The 23,094-nt window shown below is 35.6% G+C and overlaps 1 protein-coding gene across 1 annotated transcript; it reads left to right on the forward strand.

The window, feature by feature from the left end:
• The first annotated feature begins 3,630 nt into the window (after positions 1–3,630).
• On the forward strand, positions 3,631–19,595 carry apip (APAF1 interacting protein). Its single transcript, XM_014472677.2, has 9 exons — positions 3,631–3,744; positions 8,036–8,104; positions 12,878–12,978; positions 14,371–14,419; positions 14,514–14,631; positions 17,076–17,211; positions 18,678–18,845; positions 18,990–19,098; positions 19,182–19,595. Exons 2-8 carry the CDS (start codon positions 8,039–8,041, stop codon positions 19,087–19,089), a joined length of 738 nt encoding a protein of 245 aa, XP_014328163.1. The 5' UTR covers positions 3,631–3,744; positions 8,036–8,038; the 3' UTR covers positions 19,090–19,098; positions 19,182–19,595.
• Positions 19,596–23,094: the final 3,499 nt, after the last annotated feature.

Consider the following 23,094-nt stretch of genomic DNA (forward strand, 5'->3'; position numbering starts at 1 on the left):
TAATTTGCAATATTAGTTTTTTTCTCTCTCAGATTGTTACTGATTCCATTTTACTCCACACAAAATGTAGAATCATCAGTCATTGTAAACTGTATGAAACCTATTGTATCATCATGTGCTACCAAAACACAAAAAGACCAATACTTATGTCACTAATGCAACTTGGTAAAATCTTAACTCTTATTTTGCCAATGGCCTGACCTTATTTGACTTCTGTCAGAAAAAAAAAATATTGCTGTGATGGTTCTCACTGCTTACAATGTTTTTTGGAGCTATTATTTCTACAGTCAACCACAGTTGGAGTCATGCCATCAGGAAACAAAGTAAACAATAAGAGGAGTGCCTGATCAGAGCGCACGTCAGCCATTTAAGAAAGAGGTCCCACAGTTAGCATGTCAAGGCAAGTGTGCATGAAACAAACCTGTTTAAATGTGTAATAAAAAGAAATGGTTTGCATTTGGTTGCATGCATATACAGTACAGACCAAACGTTTGGACACACCTTCTAATTAAAATGGGTTTTCTTTATTTTCATGACTATTTATAAGGCAATAAATCCCACTTATTAACCTGACAGAGCACACCTATGAAGTGAAAACTATTTCAGGTGACTACCTCTTGAAGCTCATCAAGAAAATTCAGAGTGTGTGCAAAGCAGTGATCACAGCAAAAGGTTGCTACTTTGAAGAAACTAGAATATAAGGGGTATTTTCAGTTGTTTTACACTTTTTTGTTTAGTGCATATTTCCACATGTGTTATTCATAGTTTTGATGCCTTCAGTGTGAATCTACAATGTCAGTAGTCATGAAAATAAAGGAAACTCATTGAATTAAAAGGTGTGTCCAAACTTTTGGTCTGTACTGAATGTTTTACAAGTACAACAAGCATGCCTGTATTTTCTTAGAAGATGTCTGTGTGACTTCAGTAGTGATTTCAGAAAATACAGTTGAAACCAGATATTTACATACACTCAATAAAAAAAAGATATACATATTTTTTTCTCACTGAAGGTAAATCAAATTAAACATTTCCTGTTTTAAGGTCAGTTACAATTACCAAAATTATTTCTATTTGCTTAATGCCAGAAATAATCAGCAAAAACATTTTGTAGTGATTTCTTTGTAGCTTTCTACTAATTCAGAAGTTGACACAGATTTGTTTAGAATCACGCATAACTGTCTTTTAAACTGTCTGACTTGTTTCAAACCTTTTGAATTTACTTCCAGAAGCATCTCACACTAGTGTTTATGTCCCAATTATTCCATCAATTTTATGAAAATAACAGTCTCACATTATCATGCTGTCACTCCCATGCTTCACAGACAATACAAGCATCCCTGTTTTATTTCCAAATGTAATGATGACCATTTTTGTTAAACAGTTCCACTTTAATTTCATCAGACTAGAGAATATGTCTCCAAAAGTGAGAAATATTCTGAAAGCAGCGTGCTTCAGGTGTGGCCCTTAAAAAATCCACAGGTGTGCCTCCAATTATCTCAAATGTCTCAGATAATCTATTAGAAATTCCCAAAGCCATGATATCATCATCTGGGCTTTCTCTCATTGTGTAAAGAGATATTAATCATTCTGTATATAAACTTCTGCTTTTGAAGCCATTAATAAATAATTACGTGACATTCCTTCTTTCATTATTGTGGCATTTAGCAAATAGAAAATATTTTGGAAATTGTAACTGATCTAAAACAAGAGACGTTTGGTGTAATTTATCTTCAGACATTGTGAAAACAAAAGTGTATGCATCCTTATATTCTGTGTATATCTGGTATAAACTGAAAAAAAACAGCCATGTTATGACATTGTAAAAAGAACTTGGAAAACCTAAATAAACCAGGTAGTCAATTACCATCTTGTTCTGAAACCAATAGTCTGCTTTGTGTACAATAAAGCCTTCTCTTAGCTGCCTTAAGCTCCCGTTTAGTTACTTGTTCAGTTCCTTGGCGTCTACTTTAATTATCAAAAGTAAATCTCTCTGAACACTTCTTAAATATATTTCCTAACTCTCATTAAAATCCAACACCTTTTTCAATCAGTAACTGAAAAAAGGGAAGACTTGTTTAAGACCTCAAAGTCTGAACAGAAATATTTACATCATGTCTTTGAGAAGAATTTATTTGATCATTTTTCTTTCTTTTCATGAGATGCTGACTGAAGTGTAACCATTCTTTTTTTCAAAAACCTTCAGATTTGGTTTATTTCAGACAACATCAAATGTTCCAACATCTCATTATAATGATTTATAAGAATTCCAAGTGATTTTTCAAAATACAGATGTAAATATTTAAGCTGTCAGGTTAAATGAGTTGTGTCCAAGGCGAAAACAAAAACTGTTCACTTTTGACTGCTGCAGTGATGATAAATAGTATTTCTATCTTGCTCAGTATGTTCGTAACTCAGTAAAATCAAACAGAAAAAAAAGACAAAAAACAATTTGAAACTGACAGAAGCTTGTCTGTTCTGAGGCATTGAATTACCTATATATCTGTCTTTGTCACAATGATTTCTGTATTCAGTAGATTAGTGAGCTTTTAGATGTCTGTTGTCTTAACTAAAGTTACATGCTGTACTTAAGCTGCTTTTAAATGTGCCTTAACATCTATCTTTGCAGTGCCAATAAAAGACTTGAATGACACAGATTGAAAGCATATAATTGTAACTATAACACATGTGCCAAGAAAACTGTGGAAAAAAAATTATGGTCTTTTCAAGCAAGAAAAGCATGGTGGAGTGCTTCATTAGACCACATTGTTCTATGCCAAACCACTTTTTTGTGGGTTGGCACAAAAAGGTGCCAAACCACCCCTGGCAATCTGCTATTTACCATCAAATTTGCTTGGCAAATAGCAAAAAAGATAAATAATACATATAGATAGGTTATTATGGACATTTAGTTGCAACCTTTTGTGTGTCCTGTGTGTTTTCTATAACCTAGATGAATAAACATAAAGCAGTAAAGGGGCCAACACTATTCTTATCTTTTGTATTTGATGTAAATTAAGAATATTCTGATACATAATCTTGCAAAAAGTAATTTTTACCCCTTGAACTTTTCACATTTGTCATGTTACAATCACAAGCATTGCAGTGTTTTTATTATTTTATTTTTTTTCACTTTATGTGATGAACCAACACAAAGTAGTGTATGTTTATGAAGTGGTTGTTGTTTTTTTACAACTACAACTAAGAAAATTGCATGTTTTGAAGTGCATATCCATCTCCTTTTGATACTCCTACACAAAATCCAGTAGAGCCAAAGGTGAACATTTCAGATCAAATACTTTCAAGTCTCTCTTAAAGAAACACAATCTGAAAGTCTTGTAAAACAGTCCTGTTCCTGAACACATACGGCATCACAATACCAGGCTGGAGTGATGTAGCGATGTCCTATGGAAGCTGAAGCTGGGTCAAATCTCTTATTTCACATCAGGCAATAGGCTCGTTGTTGTATCCCCCAGGAGCAGGTTTTGGTTTTCTAAAACACACCCCTTGTTACAGATTCAGGTCTACGGAATGGAACACCGTAAAAAAGGGAGAATGTGTTGGAAGAGAGCGCTAGATTGCCTCAGTTGTACTGATTGACCATCCCACCTCGTCCCCTGTAAGCAATCTGTTGCGCAAGAAGACCACACGCGTCATCGACATGTTTGGATGTCGCACGTGAATGACGTCAGTATAATCAGTTTGTAACTTCGTAAATTTAATCGTAGATTTAAAAACCAAATTGCGGTAAGTATCTGTCCCGTTTATGTATTTTTAAAGTATTTTTTTACCACAATCTAAACAGCTGTGGTGAACTGCGTCATAATGAAGTTTCGCAAACCGAACGTATAATACCAGGATGTTAGCCTCGGCTGTTAGCCGCTATATAGCATCAAACTTAGTGGAAGGACAAAAAAGTCTGCTTTAAAGTGGGGACCAGCTGGTATATTACAGGGCTCTTGTACGTAAATTAGTTAAAAGCGTAATTCGAGGGAAAGCGTAATTCTTATTCAATAAAAATGGAAAAAGTATGCTTTGTTTTCGCTCCTTAGCCTAGCCACCTAAAGCACTATGATTATGCACCATTTGCAGCTGCTCTAATTTAGCCGGTGATATATTTTGTAAAAATGCAGCCATTGTAGTTTAATTGTCTGCTTTCGTGTGCTAAAAGTTAAGTGACCATAGTTTAATGGATTTGAGGAAAGGCAAGTTTATTTGTATAGGACATTACAGTTAAAACAAGCAAATTCAAAGTGGGTTAACAGCGCATATAAAGCAATAGGTAAAGATTATTTTACCTATTGAAGTTTTCAGTATCTCAATTTCAGGCAGATTGAGATATTTGCTCAATCTGTAATGCTTACGTCGTTTATTAAGTAAAATAAGACAAAAACAAACAAAACATATTACATTGCAGTGGCAAAACAATGATCAGTTGGAACACATATTAAAGGTAAAGGTAATTTTATTTATATAGCACATTTTCAGCAACAAGGCAATACAAAGTGCTTTAATTAAAAGGAAACACAAATAAAATAAAAAACCAAAAGAAAGCGCAAAAGAAGAAAAAGCTAATCCAAAGTAAGTAAACTAGATACTCCTATTCAGGGTTGCTAGATAAGTATAAGTAAGTATCCTCTGGTCTAATTCCTGTTCTAATTGTTCTGGTTTGGAAAAATAGGAGTCTAAAAGTAGTTGTTAAGGTAGTTTTTCTGGTTCCCAAGTACTAATCCCTGTTCTGGGTTGCTAAATAAGTGTAAGTAATCAATGATATTAAAGGCAACCCCAAGCAGTTTTGCTTTGTGGAAATTCACTGTTTAAACAGGTTTGTGAAATTTGTTCCAGATTGGAGGAGCAAAAAAACTAAATGCTGCTTCTCCATGTTAGGTTTTCTGGTTCAAGTCTGCTCTGCATCCCCAGAATCCGAACCAGAGTGGTTTGGAAAGTTGATACGACAACAGATCTTTAATGTATTGTGGTGCTAAGCCTTTCATTGATTAGCTACAGAGAGACAATCTAAGCACCAGAACTGGGGTGATGTGCTCTATTTTCGCAGTTTTAGTGAGAACAGCAGCTGCAGCATTTTGGATTAGCTGCAGCTGTCTAATTGACTTTTTAGGGAAACCTTGTAATTATATGAGGGCTGAATTTAGAATGATCCAGGAATGAGGACAGATAAAATAACTACCAAAAGAGAGTATATAAAAACTACCAAAAAGAAAAAAAATATTAAAATGCAAACCTAACAATAAAGACCAAGAAAAGCTGGCCCTTTATCCGCACACAGTCATTGCAAGATTCCCTTTATAGTAACAAATTGGAGTAAACATAAGTTTAGAATAATATACACGATTGCTTCTATATTATGAATCTAAAATGGAACGTTTATTTCAGCCAACACCAGATGTTGCAGTTATCATTTTGCCATGGCTACATTAGCATTTAATTTATTCTAGTTGTTCAGCTTAAATTGAATTCACAAGAGCTTTCTTAATTAGGAAATCCAGTAAAATAAACCATCCAAATATATCTGCATAGGCTATTATCAGATTTATGGAGCACTATTCCAGAGCAGTGTTGAATGTTTCTAACTTACATTTTCCTTCTTTCTCCTTTTATTTTTCATCATCACAATTTAAAAAATACTTCTAATGAGTTTAACCATTTTGGACACTAATTTCCATATTATGTTTGGACATCTAGGACAGTAATATCAACAAAACTTGATAATTAGTGTCTAAAGTTTTTTACAGCAATAATCAAAGTCCTCTTAAGTTATTTTGTGTTTACCATAAATACCATGTGGCGTTTATCCTACAGTGGATTTGCACACTAAAGTGAATTAGCAGTCATTATCGCAACGCCTGTGTCCACAATATTACTGTAACAAAGGGTAGCTTGGATGCAATATTTGGCAGACTAATATTTCAGGCGCCATGTATTAAATAAATCTGTGTTTTTCATTAGTATATTTGGCCATTTGTATAGTCTCATATCCCCACAGTAGATATGAATCCTAGTTGCCAAGATCAGAACTCTTTGGTATTTCTGTGGCATTGTGTGTGTCGCTGGAAATGAGAAGAGTGAGAGAAATGTGGGATAATTGTTTAATATTCAGCAATATTTGCTTTTGTTTTCCTAATATCATGCCGCCCTCTTCCTGAGCAGGTAGGATTAATCAGATGCAATTACATTTTATTTGCTGCAAGTTAATTTGTTTTATGGACCGAATTCAGTTATGCCAGTCATTTATATTAAGCTCCATGTTCTCTTCAGGTATGTGTCAGTTGGTAGTCCTTAAACTAGGATCTCCTTATTAAAGTTTCACCTCATGGTCATATTTCACCCTCTATAAAGATTTGCATACTATGTTTAATGTTGGCATGGCTTATCAAAGAGTGTATGTTCTGACACGTAGAGTCAGAAATCTTTCGTTGGAAACAATTCAGTTGTAAAACTATATAAGTAATAGATTCTCAGCAAGTGAAAACTGGCTTTTTATTAGAGCTGAAGGGCTCCACCTGCTTTTGACAGAGATCCAAGTTGGACCGAAACTCCCATTAGTTACACATTTCTGATGCAAGAAGAATGTTGGATTGCATTTTTCTCAAGTCACAATGATAGAGACAACTACTTACAACAAAGCATACATGGTCACTGTTTTGGATCCTTTAGTGTTTTAGAAATATATTATTCCAATCCAGATTTGTAATAAAAAGTAAATAACTTCATACAAGTCAGAGCAAAGAAGTTATATATTTTTAATCTCCCTTTAAACTACCTGCCATTTACAATTGATTGAACTTTGACTGGCCCTGACCCACACGATAGATTGTAGTGGCTGAACTAACATTAATTATTTTTTGTTTTCTTTTAGGTTATAAATTGTTGTACATATGAAATCATTAGATGCTATATGTTTAACTTTTGTTTCCTTTCACATTATTAGTTGAAAAGTTTGTAATGTATGGAAGACTGTTTCCGCCACTCTGGTTAAAAAAAAAAAAAAAAAAAAAATTATCTCGAAATTTCGATATACTATTGCGCGCACTCGAGCACACACACATTTCTTCTGTGGACAGTTAGAATATATGTACCGTAAGTTAGTTTAGAACCAAAATTTGTAATTAGTTTATATGTTTGGAATTGTTTAGATTACTTTGGTAACTGCTAGACCCTTCCATTTATTTGAGTAATTAAGAACACACCGGGTGCTTGATGGAGGTTTATTGTTTTGGGCAAATGTCCGGTGTGATGACGGGAGGTTTTTGTAAAATTATCTTTTTGACCACTTTTTGAACTTGAAACGTCAGATTAAGTTAACTTTCTTTTTCAACTAAGTTGTGAGAGATTTGTAGTAATTATTTTGTCGATATTTTAACAAGAAATAAAGCTTTTTTTTTTTTTTTTTAAATAATGAAGTCGAAAGTGTGTGCAAGAATCAAACCACCTGTTACCACCCACAGAACTGGGGGGTCCAGAGACGCAGCAGGAACCATATCTGATGGGGAAACGCGGATCGAGAGGGGATGCTTTATCCTGGATCTTGATAGTATCTTGAAATTTTGAGATACTATCTCATTATTTCGAGATGATTATTTATTTATTTATTTTTACCAGAGGTGGCAGAAACAGACCTCCATAGTAATCAAATACGAGATATTTTCTCTAGAAAAAAAAAAAAAGAGTACAAGTTTTCACTGTTGAGACTGATTTAAAATAACAGTGGGCATTTGCCAGTGGTGCACAATTGTCTGTCAGTTTAATACGAAACTACAGTTTCTGTCTTGTAGTGGAAAACAATGGAAGTTATAAGGAATTCAGATCTCCACCTCCCAGCTCTTCCTTGTTATTTCCACAGAATGTTTCCACTGGGTAATTAGTTGACATCAAGATGCTAAGTATAATAGAAGAATATTTCCTTGTTACTCAAGAGTGCTAATCCTGTTTTATTTGACATAAAAATTGCACAGACGTTTTCTAATGAGGTACTGAATTGTCATCTAATGCATTTAATGGTTTTTTTATTTTCTCACAGGAGATGTCGGCCTTGTGTGGGCCTAGCAACGGCTCTTCAGATGTGTGTCAAGATGCCGCAGAGAAACAAGCAAGTATAATATTACTCATAAGCACAATAGGCTTTGAAGCTTATAAAAAGAGAAACTAGAGAGTGGAGTAAAGAACAAAAGTTTATTTTTTATCCTTTGTCTACTTTTTAGCAAATAAAAGGTGAATGCTGTCTCAGCTTTTTTTATATAGCTGAATATATATAAACAGCAAATAGAGCATTTTCTTTTTTAAGCTAGCTAACAAAATAAAACAAAAAGGAAAAAGAGGAAATATGAGAATAAAAAAGGTAATAATATTAATGCAGAGTTGAGAACAAATGTGATTTTTAAATAACAGCTTGGAGATGTAGAGTACATTTTAAACAACAAATCCTTGCTACTATGAGTGTGTTGCCTGCATGCGGAAAGTAAAAGATGAAATACTAAGTGTGATCACAGTGATTGGAAAAACTAAAGGATACCAGAAGATGATAGAATGCTGTAACATAGTCCATTCAAAGCTGCAAAATAAATCAGGCTGTTAGAAACAAGCTTTATGTTCTAATAAGCTAGACACTAGCAAACATACAAGTGTTCCAGGATTGGCACAAGGATTATGAGTGGAAATCCAAGTTTACTTGACACCTAATTCAGTGTCAGGGATATACCATCAACCTCTGTAGACATGATTCCAAAGCAGACAAATATGTCTATTTGAGTTTCGCAACACATTTTCTGGTCAGATGTGACCAGTCTTAGTATATTATTATTAGGGGTCTATGAAGGAGTTAAGTAATTCTAGCCAAGCCGACCACAGTTCGCATGTTTGCATGAGAAAATGCCAAAATTCTGTCTGACAAGATGACTTCCAGTCTGCAGAAGCTTGGCAGAAGAGCTGCATGCCAGCATGTTAACGCCTCAAAGTACGGTGCCAAAATTACGTAAGAGCTTCTAAAGAACCTTACCTAAAAAAAGAAAAGAAGGAAAAATCACATCTCAGCCAAAATCTCAGCATAAACTGCAACACTAAAATTGTGCATGCCAAAGAGTAGTGAGAAGGGGGGAAAAAAAATCATTTCCTGCTAATAACCGGTTTACTGACCTTGGCTGCACTAACCGTCTCATGAGTCTGTAATTTTTTAGTGTAGTCAATTTGTTAACTTGTTATAGGAACAAACACACAAATGTCGAGAGATGTACTTACAAGTGTTTTGCTGCTACATCAACTGCTAATTAAGAAATGAGACAGCTGCGCTAGTTTCTGATGTACATTTTATGTTGTGAATGTAGATTATAGTAAGAAGATATTAGTAATTTTTCAGTCAGTTTAATCATCCTGATTAGTGTGTTTTTTTGTTGTTTTATTATCTTAACAAATACCCAAATTGAGATTCTTGTGATTTCAGTCTTCAAATTTGATTAAAGTTTTACTTTTAGCTACTTTTTGCAAATCCAGTCAGGTTACCAATTTTTTATTGTTTTACTACATCAATGCATAGTTGGGCTCTCTTTTGCCTTTAAAACTCTATTAACATTTTTTGGTATAGATTTAGTTGAGTGTTGGACACATTTGTCAGAGATTTTTTTCTATATTAACTTGACAACATCACAGAGTTTCTGCAGATTTTTCAGCTGCACCACATCCCAAAGGCACTTTGTTGTAATGAGATCTTGGCTTGTTTATGTGGATACCACTGGAGGAGTCATCCGTATGTCCCAAAAAGTGGTTTGAGTTTATTTTAACTTTGTTCCATGGTGTTTTATCCTGCTGGAAGTTTTAGAACAGAAATTCCAAATGTAATTCCAGTCCTCAAGGGCCAGAGTTGTGCAACTTTTAGATGTCTGTCTGCTTCAACACATCTCATCCTAGTGCCAAAACTTTGTATAAAAAAACAAGAGTTTGAAATGGCCATGTATTTTAAGCAAATTTATTTTCGGTTTGTCAAATTACGCAATTATCTGGTCAATGGAAACACAGCTAATGGCCCCTCAGGACTAGAGCAGGGATGTTCAAACCTTTTGTAACATGGACCAAGAGTTCTCAAAGGGCAAAAATAAATAAATAAAAAAAACCTATTTTAAAAACTGAAATCACAAAAAGCTTTATTGAGATATTTTTTTCTTTCCGTTCTGAACAATAATTTAAACATGGAATCTTTTCCTACAACAGGTTTAAATTGAATGCATCCAGACTTTTGTGTGGGTTTCCTGAAAACGTTTCAACACTCGTCTGTGATTCTTTGTCAATTTTGGAGGCTTGAAGTTGAGCAACTTGCTGTTTTGTAAGCACATGGAGGCCCATCTTCCTTGAAGCATTCGCCTTAATCAACAGCCCGCTCATTCCTCACCTGGCTCGTTTGGGTCTTTTGTTTGGAGTGGGTTGTGTGCTTGGTCACTTGAATCAAGATGGGATTGCTTATGTAATTTCTATGGAATGAGTTTCAAAACAGGGTTGCAGATTCTTGAAAGCTGAAACTGCAACCCTCCTCCTCAGTTCAGTGTTAAATTTTGTCTTTTGACTAAAATGGATTTCTTTATCTCTCTCTCAAGCTAACTGCTCTTTTTGTCCAGAATCTGGACTTTTGTCATAAAAGGTGTCTGCTTTACTCTTGAGGTACAACTGAAATAAAATGGTCTGATTTTTATTTTTTTGGAAATAAATGTGTAAATGGTTGTAGTCCAAAACTTCTAGAACATTTGGCATGTTTTCCTTATTAAGAGAAAGTGAACCAATTTACTAATTTAATTTGGACTTGATAGAAGAAAACTCAAAAGGATTGTCTATTTTCAGCAATAAAGACATGATTTAGTTGATTCTTTATTTGAAAACAGTTACTGTATTTAGCCAAATTTTATTAATTTAAATAAACGCAGATTTGGGTGTGCCAAGATCTGCTTTAATGTACTAGTCAGTGGAAAGATGTGGTATTATTTACTATGGAAAGGGAAAGCAGAAATCTAGATTATGAAAAGATTAATATTTTGTGCTAACATTTTTGCAAGAAGATTTTTTAGATGTGAGCCATAGTTTTGCCCTAATTAAAAACAAAAAAAAAAATCTGTGTCTTTATCAACTACCTTCACTGATGGGACCAATTTGTATCATTTAGGGGCTGCACTTTGGGCCCCCCTGGTGAAGAGTTTAATCCCATAAATTAGAAGATGAAAGAGTAGAAATGTTCAACACCAATCTTTAGGTACGCTGTCATGTTTAATTGATTATCAATTAGTAATAAACCCCTGAGTGGATCAAGAAAATGTTCTCCACATTTTTACACACCCAGCAGCCTGAATTGATTTAGAGCATATTAAATTCTTGTTTTCACGTTGTTTATGCCAGATTCTGACCTTCCTGTCTGAATGGTACAACTGAAATCCAGACTCAACGAAGTTGATGTATTTCCAATCTGTTATTGTCCAGTTTTGGTCAGCTGCCTATCTGTCTCATCACACCAGTCTGCTAATTCTCCTCTGACATCAATAGGGTATTTTTGTTCACACAACTGCTACTCACTGGATATTTTTTCTATTTCTGATCGCTCTCGTAAACCCCACTGATGGATGTTCCTGAAAATCCTAGCAGATCAGCAGTCTTTGAAACACTCAGAGCAGACTGTTAGGCCTTTAAAACGCTATTCAAAGTCCTTTAAATCTCCTTTATTTCTCTTTTTTGTACTCAAGTTGGACTTCAGCAAGTTGTCCCTGCTGTGTCTAAATGCCTAAATTCATTGAGTTTCTTGTAAAGCAAATGAAAAGGTGCACCAAGAAAGTGTCTCTTGAAGGTAGATTATGTTTTATTCTGTCTTTTTAGACAAAGTGAAGCATTTTCTACATAGTTAGTCTGGAATATAGTTTTCATAAATTATGAGCACAGAGTTCAGGAGTTCTTTATTACATATGCACTGATCAAATCATATGTAAAGTTGGGGTATTATGTATGTTTGAGAAATCCTTTAATCACCTATGGCCATGGCAGCCATAACCCCCTTTTCCACACATTTCCTCCTCAGAACTTCAGTCTCCGAACCAATTTTCTGCCTCACAGACCACACCTCCCCTGCCACGTCCCCACTCTACTCCTTCAGACTAGTGGCATCAGCAATCAGCAAACACCTGGTGGAGCTGCACATATGCCGAGCTCATCATATAAGCTACTTCTCGGCACAACGCTCCCAAGAACAATATTAAAGATTTAATGGAGAAATATTGTTGTGATGACATGCTGAAGGCGGAGTCTCTGAAAGAGCAGGAGTTTCTTAAAGCAACAGAGATCCAATTTCAAGGTGTTAAATTGCAAAGTCCAGTTTCTTTTAAGTCATGTTTGATTATAGCATTTTTATAACAATAGAAGTAAGGATGACCTGTTCCATTTTTTTCACTTCTGATACCAATGCAGATATCTGAGGTTTAGTATCGACCAATACTGATCAGATTCAGAAAATTGGTGCTGAATCGACTTAAATACACTAATTACTTCAAAAGCTTGGTCCAACATGTAAAAACAGAACTTTACTTTGTTCAGTCAGTGGAATTAGGAGTATAACAGTCAATTTAAAATAAATAAAGTGAAACTGAAAAAAACAATATGTTGATTTACTCTCTAAATTAAATGTATTAGTTGCTGGATTGTGCTATTAAATGGCACGCTGTGCCTGGAAAATAAATACTATCTCTTTGAAATGTGTTATTTGTCTATAAAAACAACTTACAAAAATATGTTAGATGTTATTGCTGCCATTTCTGCTGTTATGGCACCTCTGAAATGACATGAAATGACATTGTTCAGCCATAATTCCCGTATTCCTTAGTGAGCGGTTGTGTGTGTGTTGCAGGAGAAGGCACATCCCCGTGTTCTCATTCCCGAGTTATGCCGGCTCTTCTACCAGCTTGGATGGGTGACAGGGACTGGTGGTGGGATCAGTTTGAGACGAGGGTTCGTATATGGATATATTTTTTGTTCTGATGTCATATAACTTGTTGCAAATATCCAACAGTGCCAAATATCAAGTTCTATTTATGAATTAGCTGTATAAAGTTCAGTAGGAGGTCAGCTGTACCAAGGCAGCGTTTGCAAATTGAAGGTAAAAGCAACAAATCTGTCACAACAAACTGGAATTGAAATTGAAGGCATTGACAGGTTATTACTTACTTGAATGAAATCTGTGGTTTTGGCTGCTACAAAGAAAGTACCGCCCATTAGCAAATCTCTGTTTGAAATGTACAATTGCAGACATTTATTGAAGTCAACAAGGGATCATGATGAAACCTCCAATAAGCTAAATAAGACTCGCTGACTGCCGCTCTATGTGCATTGGTATTTCAGTCAGACAGAAAAACACTGAAACGCTAAAATGAGTCAAAGAAGAATTTCCCTTTCATCTTGTTTAATGACTATGCCTGAGATTCCCATATAAAATTCCTAGTCCCTCTGCAGCATAGACCATGTGCAGAGGATGTTTTTTCATCCTCTTCAAAAAAATAAAATAAATTAAATTTGAAATAACTCTGCCTTTAAAGAATGAGTCTGGGCCCAACATTTATTATCTCCTCATTGTGTTTTCAGATGATAAACAATTGGTTTCAAACAAGATTTTCACAAGCAGAGGTTAAATTGATCAAGCAATTGAGTGCATATTATCCTAATGTTATAGGATGATATTAAAAAAATGCTTTTTCTTTTGTATTGTGAGTGCAGGCTTGAATTTTAAGTCTCGATCCCCCAGCTGCAGTTTTGGTTTGACTCAGAAATGAGTCACAAACTAAGGCAGCCTTGTCAAACCATCCTATCAAAATCAATAAAATGGATCTTTATCTGGACACGTTTGCTCGATAGATTTCACTATAATAGCTTCATCCTTTGCATTCTATTTGGAAACTTAACATTCTACAAGATTATTTCAGAGATTTAGAGAAGATCATCTAGCACCTTTGATTTAATGCTGCAGTTCTGCATTTATTTACATTTCATTGCAGACTCTCTTCTATTAGGTGCTGCCACCGAGCCTGCGTAATTTTCGCAGCAAATTCAATGCAGTAGTGGGAGAATAAGATCTGTTGACATGCATAGTAATCATATTTATCTTCTATGTCAGTTGTTGACAGAAATTCAAATCGAATGTAACAGAGAAGCGAGAGTTAACATAATTTAGGATGTGGGGTTTGTAATGGGAGATTTATTTTTTTTCCACGTTTTATGATGGCATTTTTTTACAAGGCAGGGGAAACACAAGCTTAGTTCAAAGAAATCTTCATGCTCTTGGCAATGTTGCAGCTTTTTCTTTCTTCACCTGACAATAATGTTTAACCACTTCTCTATAAATCACAGTGATCAGATCTACATTGCACCATCAGGCGTTCAGAAGGAGAGAATACAGGTGAGCAGTTTTCAACCTGTTCATAATAAAGATGACTCACATTTCTCAGTAGTTCTGTGCCTGTTTCTCATGCTTTATCTCTGGTTGTATTCAGCCAGAGGATATGTTTGTGTGTGACGTAGAAGAGAGAGACATCAGTTGTCCTCCTGCTTGGAAGAAGTTAAAGAAAAGCCAGTGTACTCCACTTTTTATGAACGCCTACACCATGAGAGGTTAGTCACTCCTCAAACATGGCGTCCAACTAATGCTAACCTGTTTCTACCCATTTGTACCTTTTAATATGAACGTTACAAGTCATCCACTTTGTGAGTGCAATCATTCATTTTAAAGTTCCATAAACTTTAAACTTCAGCAAAAGACTGGAGGAGAATTTAAATTATAGGGTGTGAGGAATGGACCAGTCTGTGTCTGAACTGCAATTTGAGTTTGTCAGCGGTCATCTTATTCTCTTTTTTTTCTTACCAAAAGAGAGCATACTTTAAGAAGAGAAGGAAACTGGAGATTAAAATTGTATGAATTTTCTTTAAAGCTTGTTACAGATTTAACCCTAAAGGTTAGGGTCTATAGCAAACACATTGAGGGCTTCATTTGTAAATGAAAATATGGTAAGTGAAAGTTGTATTGATATAATATTTTGTGCCTAAAGTGAGTTATTTTGAATGAGAGCTGTGCGTTGCAATGAGTTGTCCCTCACTGTTATATTATTTATGAAATGGACAAGAGCCAGTTGCAGTTATTGAAGTATATAAAAGCTTTAAAGTGTTAGTTTCAACCGAATAACTTTCTTTCCTGCTTTTCTTACAGATTAAAGTTCTTTTAATGAGATGTCAGAGAAATTTCCGTAGTGATCAGTTTTCTCTGGTTGCATGGAGCATAGAGTAATGCAGCACTGCCTGTCAACTGGCAAAATGAAGGGTACTACGCTTTTTCTTTGTAACAAAAAAAACAAAGTCAGGCCTTGAAAAATGTTTCAGATGGTAAGAAGATTAAAAGACCTCACATATCACTGTTTTTAAAACTACAGTGGTAAGCCATGAGCAGCATATCTGTTAAAAAAACAACTGCATGCTGGCTACCTGAGCAGATAGCTTGGCAAATTAACCATGTAATGTCAGCCTATTATGCTTCTGCTGTTATTCTACAAAGAGACACAAAATTATTTGTGAAGCTGTTCTAATTTTTGGAATGTTTGTAGCTCAAAATACATGTCAGATAAATTTATATTTTTTCATTGGTAGGAATAATATTGTCATTTTCAGATCATGCTATGCTAGGCCTGTCGTGATAAACAATACATCAATTAATCGCACAATAAATGAAAGTTATCAGCCTCATTTTAATTTATCGCCTTTATCGTTTCTTCTGGCCTTTTTCTCGTTCTATTGATGACACTGGATGAAAAAAGGCTAAACTCCGGTGCTCTCCACTGACCCCTCCCTTCCTCATTTGCTTAGTGTAATGCCCAGTTCACACTACACAATTTTAGAATGGGCCGAACGTCGGCCTATTTTCAAAACCTGAGAGACCACATATTAACCACATAAAATAAAAATTGTAGGTGTAAGGGGTTCGAGCGTGCCGTGTGGTGTCCAACCACACCGCAAGAGCAACACACCACACAAGAACCGATTTCTCTCACCGACATTCAGATTTCAGACAGAAAATCCCGTCAAACCCACTATATCACACGTGAATTTACAGTGAACAAACACAGCTCATGACGTAGACGCAATAGTGATTGTGAGCTTATTTTAAGCGATAACAGATTTAACAAAAAGATTAATTAATTACTCAGCCAAATTTCGTGACAGGCCTATGCTATACATTTTTATTTTAAAGTTTTGTACAAATGCTGTGACATCGCAAAACAGTGTTTAGTCTAACCAAGGTTATAGTGCAATGAGGATCTCATATTAAATCATGTCCAATATCCACTGAAAATAAAATCACATCAGATGAGGTAAATGGAAGCTGCTACAAGTTGCCTGTTTATTATACAACTATGTAGGCTTAATGTTAGTGATCAGATAAATAAAATGTGCTGAAGGGAGTTTGAGTCAGACTGGTTTTGGATCCTGTTTTTTGCTGGTTCATTTTAGACTGAACTTGTAGCAACAATGTTCATGCTTGAAGACATGTTGCTTAAGTTTCCCTACCATTTGCCTGTATCACTTATCCTTTCCCTCTCCCAGCTGTGTCTTTGCTTGGGTTCAGAACGTTTGGGGAAAAACAGACGATTTAGAAGCAGTTGTCTTGCCCACGGCTAACCTGTATGATAATCACATGATAGCTAGCAAAAATCTCCAGGAAATGTTTAATAAGACCATAGGTTAATCTCACATATCTTACATGTGGAAGTTGTGATTTTAAGAAATGTCACAGTTTTCATAAAAAAGCATTAAAAACATTAAAGAATGTCCACTAATAAAGATAAAGTCAGCAATGCTCAGTATTTCAAAAAATCTCTCACTTCAAATTGACGGTCAGTCATTACAATTAGAATCTATCAACACACACAACTTAGCTTTTTCTTTCATATTTCACCATGTGCTATATTTTATTCCTTAAGTTGGACCATAAATAACATTTAAGAGAGAATATACCAGAGTACAACACTTAAAAACCTGAAATTGTTTTTCCCTTTGCTAAAACTCAGGGGCACAGGCAGTTATACACACCCACTCCAAGGCTGCTGTCATGACAACGCTGCTGTATCCTGGCAAAGAATTCAGGATAACACACCAAGAGATGATAAAGGGGATTCGTAAGGGCACCTCAGGCACAAACTATCGGTATGTAATCAAGCAGCAAGCATTGGTGAAGTCAGGAGGAAGGTTTAATCTCCTGGTAAAAGATTCGGCTCATCGGCAAATATTTGTAATTTAAATGAAAACGTGCCCTCCAAAGTTAATTTATCAATGTGTTGCTCTGAAGAAGCAACACATCTGCTGTGAAATTTTATGGTGGAAACTTTCACCATCCTGTGTTTATTTAGCTTTTTTTTTTTATTTTCTTTTGAAATCAATGGACTTGGCTTTTTGTCTTTCACCACTGCTGGGAAAAGCATAAATCACTGTACATCTGATTCACTGCATGCACATACTATTTCCCCATAATAAGTGTTTGCCAGAATTTTTTCTGACAGTGTGCCTATATGGGCCCGGTCTTGCCATATTTTTCCCAGTGAACCTGACGCACACTCATCTGATGGTTGATTGGATTTGTCAACATTTAAGACTTGTCTGCACTGCTTCTGTAATGTCCATATTGTGGTTTCCCACAGTTAGTGTTACCATTACGAAGATTTTAACCAAAATGAACTACTCAACTACCCAATTTGTTTTGTCTTTAACATAATGAAAATGATTGTTTAGCTTCACTTATTGCCTGGAACAAAAAATGCAGCAGACAACACAGGAAAAGAGAGATGTATATTTCTAATGACTGTTTAAGAGCAAAGCCAGAATTATATGTTTCTTGTATCAAAGAAATGTTATGGTAGTTAACATAACATTTCATTCACATAACATTCACAGTTAACAGTGAATTGTAAAAAAGTGCATGCCCTTTAACTTTCTTACATCTTGTCATGTCACAAACCAAAAAGTTTCATGTACTTTATGTGCTTTTCCAAACAAAGTAATAACAATTGTTATGCTATGAGACAATGCACAGTTTTTGAAATTTTTATAAAGATTCTGAAAAGTGTATCGGGCATTTATATCCAGCTCCCATGAGTCAAAACTTTGTGCAACTACATTTCTCTTTCACAGGTTTTTTTCTAGGTTTGTATTCTAATTAGCACAGTTTGGGAGAATGTTTTATGACTTGACCCTGCTGATATACCCAGGACTTTTTCTCATTCCTCTCTGGTGTGCTTCCTGGTCTTCATGATTCATTGTTCATTCATCCTTTTTTTCTAACAAACCTCTGAGGCTTTTCCAGAACAGCTTTATGTGTATAGAAATTAAACTATATGCAGTTGCCTCTCTATTTAGAAATGAGGTGGTTCCTGAAGAAATATAGACTTGATTTTAATCAGGAATATCAGATTCAAAGAGGCTAAATAGCAACACACTTTGCTCTTTTCAGATTGTTATAAGTGTATTGAAGTTTGTGGTTGTAACAGCCTGGGTTGTGGAACATTTCAAGGTGTGATGATGCTTTGCAAGGGACTGAGATTCTTGCTATAAAATGTACAGCTTCAGAAGGTTTCAATAATGCGTGCCTTTTTGGTTTTGATACTTGGCTTTTGTAGGTATGATGACATGCTGGTAGTTCCTATTATTGAAAACACACCAGAGGAGAAGGACTTGAAGGACAGGATGGCCCGAGCGATGGACGAATACCCGGATTCATGTGCAGTTCTTGTTCGCCGGCATGGCGTCTATGTTTGGGGAGAGTCTTGGGAAAAAGCAAAAACAATGTAAGCATTTATTTTTTCCAGCAAGTGTATCCCTAATAAATCAAATCTAGCATATACAATGTATTTGTCTTACTGTAGTTAAGCAAACACATTCAAATTCTGCTTTTTATGTTAATTATTTCCTTAAATCATTGTGTTTTTCAGGTGTGAATGCTATGATTACCTGTTTGATATTGCTGTCCAGATGAAGCAGTGTGGTTTGGACCCCTCAGCCCTTCCGGTGGAAGAAAAGGGAATAGTGTGACATTTACTGGTGCTTATTTTTGAGACATTTGTTACAGAAAGGTTAGTCGAGTTCAATCAGGGGAGCAGATTGTAATCATTTGCCTTTCACAGCAGCCCGCCTCAAAATGGATGAAATGTGATGGTAAGGGCAAATTCGGGGTTGAAGATCGAATGCCTGCAATCTGGAGGTAGCTGCAGGTACACTGTAAAGCACTGTGGGACAACTCACAAGAGAGTAGCTGTCAAACCAATGTCCTCAGGTTCAAATGCCTTTCTGTTCAAGCCTGGCTGCACTGAAATCAAGGAATTGCTGTATGTCAGAGAGAACTAGAGCACAGATCTCACTTAATCTGTAATACTTTTAACTTTGCCTCGGCGAATAAAACATGAGATGTCAGTTGTGACTTGATGTTTTTTTGTTTACTTATCTGTCCCTTTCATTTTTGTAAGCCACATTTCATATTAAACAACTCATTTACAAATGACACAAAACTTTGACCGGTGGAATAAAAATCACAGCGTACACTCGAGTGCCTGTGGTCATTTTGTCAAACATCTTTTACAGAAAATAACTTTCTGTGGCACGAAAGAACTCGTGCTGTGTTCGTGGACATCCTTTCAGTCCCGCTCCACCATCCCAGCAGCAGGGAAGCATGTTTAGCGCAAAACTTGTGCAGTGCCTGTAGATCCTTGCACAGCATGCGTTAAGTTGTGTGCACACTTATTTCTCATGAAAGGCAGAGCTGTCATTTTTTTAACAAGCTCCCTTTGCTGCCACTATCCCAGCGCTTCCACAACTTTACTCACTCAAAACAGAGCGCTGTCAAATGTGCCGCAGGCTTATTGGAGTGGTGGGTGGGGTTGGGTGAAGTGAAACCAAAGTCTTTTTTGTGCTGCCAAGATTTCTCACCTCCTAATGAAGAATTTAGATAAAGCGTCTTCCTAAACAAGTCCAAAAGATGCAAAAGACCGTCTGAACATCATAAGTATCTGGAAAAAAAATAATAAGTTTTAGATATTTTTGGTAGTCTAGAAGCATATTCACATTCAAGGCATTAAAAAATAAAAACATGCAAATACTCTGTACTCTCAAATGTCAGACTGGGGGGAAAAATGTCTTAATACTGGCAAATGTTGCATATTTCGTATTTCCAAATACTTGTTTTATTATGCATTTATATTAATATTTATGGCCTGAATGAAAAGTTTACTTACAGTCACATCAAGACTACAATATGAGCGCTCTGGAGGGACACCGGCACATCAATCACACATGGAACGAGGCCAGCTTGGCACAGAAATCTTTGTCACAGATACCTTATGATTTAGTTGAACTGCTGGACAGGTACTGTCATACAGTAGAAAAATGACCCACTATGTCTTTTTCTAAACTTGACCTGGTTTGAACATGACATTAAGTCAAGGAAAGATGGGGGTGGGTTTTATTGAGAGCTCAAGACAAACTGAGGTACAAAGTGAATCTGACTGCACTGTGGCTGCACTATGCTTCTGAAGATAAACCACTAATTCAATCTTAATGTGTGGTTTCAGGCTTAAGATGTTACAGTATTGGAAAGGTGTGTAACTAAAACAGTCAGTGATTTTAGAGGGGGAATTATGGGCATTTTCCAGCTGATGGATGACACACAACTTAAAATCAGTTACATTTGATGTTTACATTTTTATTAAAGGATATAAATTTTATTGTTTAATATTCACAAACTGATTTTAAGGAGAGAAAACAGTTTTCAGCTTCTGAAAATTACACAAGAAAGGAACAGAACCTGCATTGGAATTGATTATTGATGAAGCTGATATTTCAGGAATTATGTTAAGTGTTTGTATAATAATAATCAGTATGGCTGTGATTTTACTCACCATTTTTATTGTGAATGCCTTGGTTGTAGTGATCTAGGATAGTTCTTCAGCATAAAGCACATACATACCTGAACTAGGGTGCTTTTTATTCGTAATTTCCGTCTGAAGTTACCATTCCATCATTTTAATTTAGTAAAAAATAATACAGCAATTACAGTTCATAGGTAGATTTGTTAGAAGACTGGGACTAGTCTAGCCTACCTTTACTGTCACTGAGAATTAAAAAGTATTAACAATATTTTCTCGAATGCAATATGGGTTATTAAAAAACATTTACTTTTAGAAATTGCCTCTGTATGGAGAATCCCACAAATCCCCTTAGCAAAGATACAGACATTCAAGCTATGTAAAAACTACACAGAAAAGTTTCTTCTTTGTGCCACAAAACTGTAAAAATAACTTTATAAAGAAAATTTATTTGTCTTTTCTGTTAATTGTAATTTCCATCTTTTATGGGGAGACTGAGCTTCTGTATTTCCCAGAAGCCAAATCTCTGGGAAATACTTGGCTTCTTAGGACCTATCAAACTCTGCATTTTCTATATTTGCATGTTGGTTTAAACTCTCACAAAAACCTTCTTTGATGGTTATGTTTATTGAGAAAAGCTTGAAGCTTGCACCGAATAGCCACAAAATCAAATTAATGTTTTGGATCCTCTTCTGCTTTATTACTGTACCCATTAAATGTCCTTCTTGGAACACATTATCAGCTTCTGCACAGAGTATCTCATTAAAAGCATTGCAGAAAATGTTATTTTCACCAGTGTTTTCAATCAGCTGAGGGATGTATAACAGCTCAAGTGCTGTAGTGGCGCCTCTCCACCCATAAATTATGTTCAAGTTGTATTAACGTGTTTGGCACCCATGTCTCAGGAGAAGAGGAACATTCATTGCTGCCCCATATTTTGTACAATATTGATTAAAGTGTAAATGTGTTTATGATTTTTAGCTCCAGTAAAAGCGTTGTGACAGGCCAAATGGTGATATGAATTAATATTATTGACGTTCAGACCAAAGTACTGTAATTCTGTGTGTATCAGCTGCTCAGCGCACACATCCAAATAGAAAACAATGGAATCTCAAGAATGATCAACATATCATATACCACTTTTAGGCCCTCTGATGCTCTGGTCTATTTTATCTTTATTACAGAAAGATGTCAAAAGCTAGAGTGAGAGAGGAGACACCTGTAGTTTTTCATTTTTAACAAGGAAATAGAGGTTTAGTGACAGTTTTTGCCCTCCAGTTTGAAGGTTGGGTTTTTTGAGATATCAGCACTGCTTTTGCGATTGAATTGGGAATAATTTATCCCTAAAGCCTCTAAAGAACTTCTGTATCTTGTTTTTTTTTCTTCCCGGTACCCTTGACAGATGTGTTGAGTATGCATTTCATACAATAACACAAGAAGTTGAAATCTATGACCTTTTTATTCAGTGACCGGCAACAAAGCGGTGTGGATTTTAATGCGCGCACCTTTTCTTTACAAGAGGAGGATTAAGCATGAGGCCCTTATCCGTGTGACTCAAAGGGCAGAAGTGCAGCATACTGCAGTGTTTTGTTTAGGTAGCTGATGAATTTTTAAAATGAATGGGCAAATTTGGACTTGTTACCTAGTAAGCAGAAAGAAAATGTGAAGATTTACTAAGAAAGTCTTTTTTTTATTTTTTTTTTTATCACAAGCCATGTCTTCTTAACCCCAAATCTGAATTGGATTAAATTGAATCCGGGGCTTATACCAAACCAAAGGTAATGTAGGAAAGTGAAAGTAAACATTTACATTCAACAGTCAAGAATAACATTAGCCAGTAGTAACATGAAGCCAATAAAAACAATATAGCTTTTGGTTGACACAGGTTTTTGTTTTCATCATGCTGAAAGTTACTGCAAATGTTGCTACATGTTTCTCCTTGCCTACTAGGTGTTTGCTTACATGACCACCACACCATGAAGATCACGTTACAAAAGAGTTTTTTTCTTTTTTTAAATTTTGTTTCGAAACCGCTTTATGCTCTGCTAGTTGACAGCCTCTTATTACACTGACTAGTGTGAAATGTTAATGGATGTAAAAGGTAATAGAGATAAGAAAAAACCTTTTAAAACACAATAAATGTGTAGGACATGTGCATTAAGTGCCAGCTAATTAAAGT

This window comes from Xiphophorus maculatus, chromosome 4 (genome assembly GCF_002775205.1).
Source record: "Xiphophorus maculatus strain JP 163 A chromosome 4, X_maculatus-5.0-male, whole genome shotgun sequence".
Classification (NCBI taxonomy): domain Eukaryota; kingdom Metazoa; phylum Chordata; class Actinopteri; order Cyprinodontiformes; family Poeciliidae; genus Xiphophorus; species Xiphophorus maculatus.

Coding starts and splice junctions, on each gene's coding strand:
- apip (XM_014472677.2), top strand. CDS start 8,039: ATGTCGGCCTTGTGTGGGCCTAGCAACGGCTCTTCAGATGTGTGTCAA. Junction 8,105..12,877: donor AAGATGCCGCAGAGAAACAA/GCAAGTATAATA, acceptor TGTGTGTTGCAG/GAGAAGGCACATCCCCGTGT. Junction 14,632..17,075: donor GAACGCCTACACCATGAGAG/GTTAGTCACTCC, acceptor GCTAAAACTCAG/GGGCACAGGCAGTTATACAC.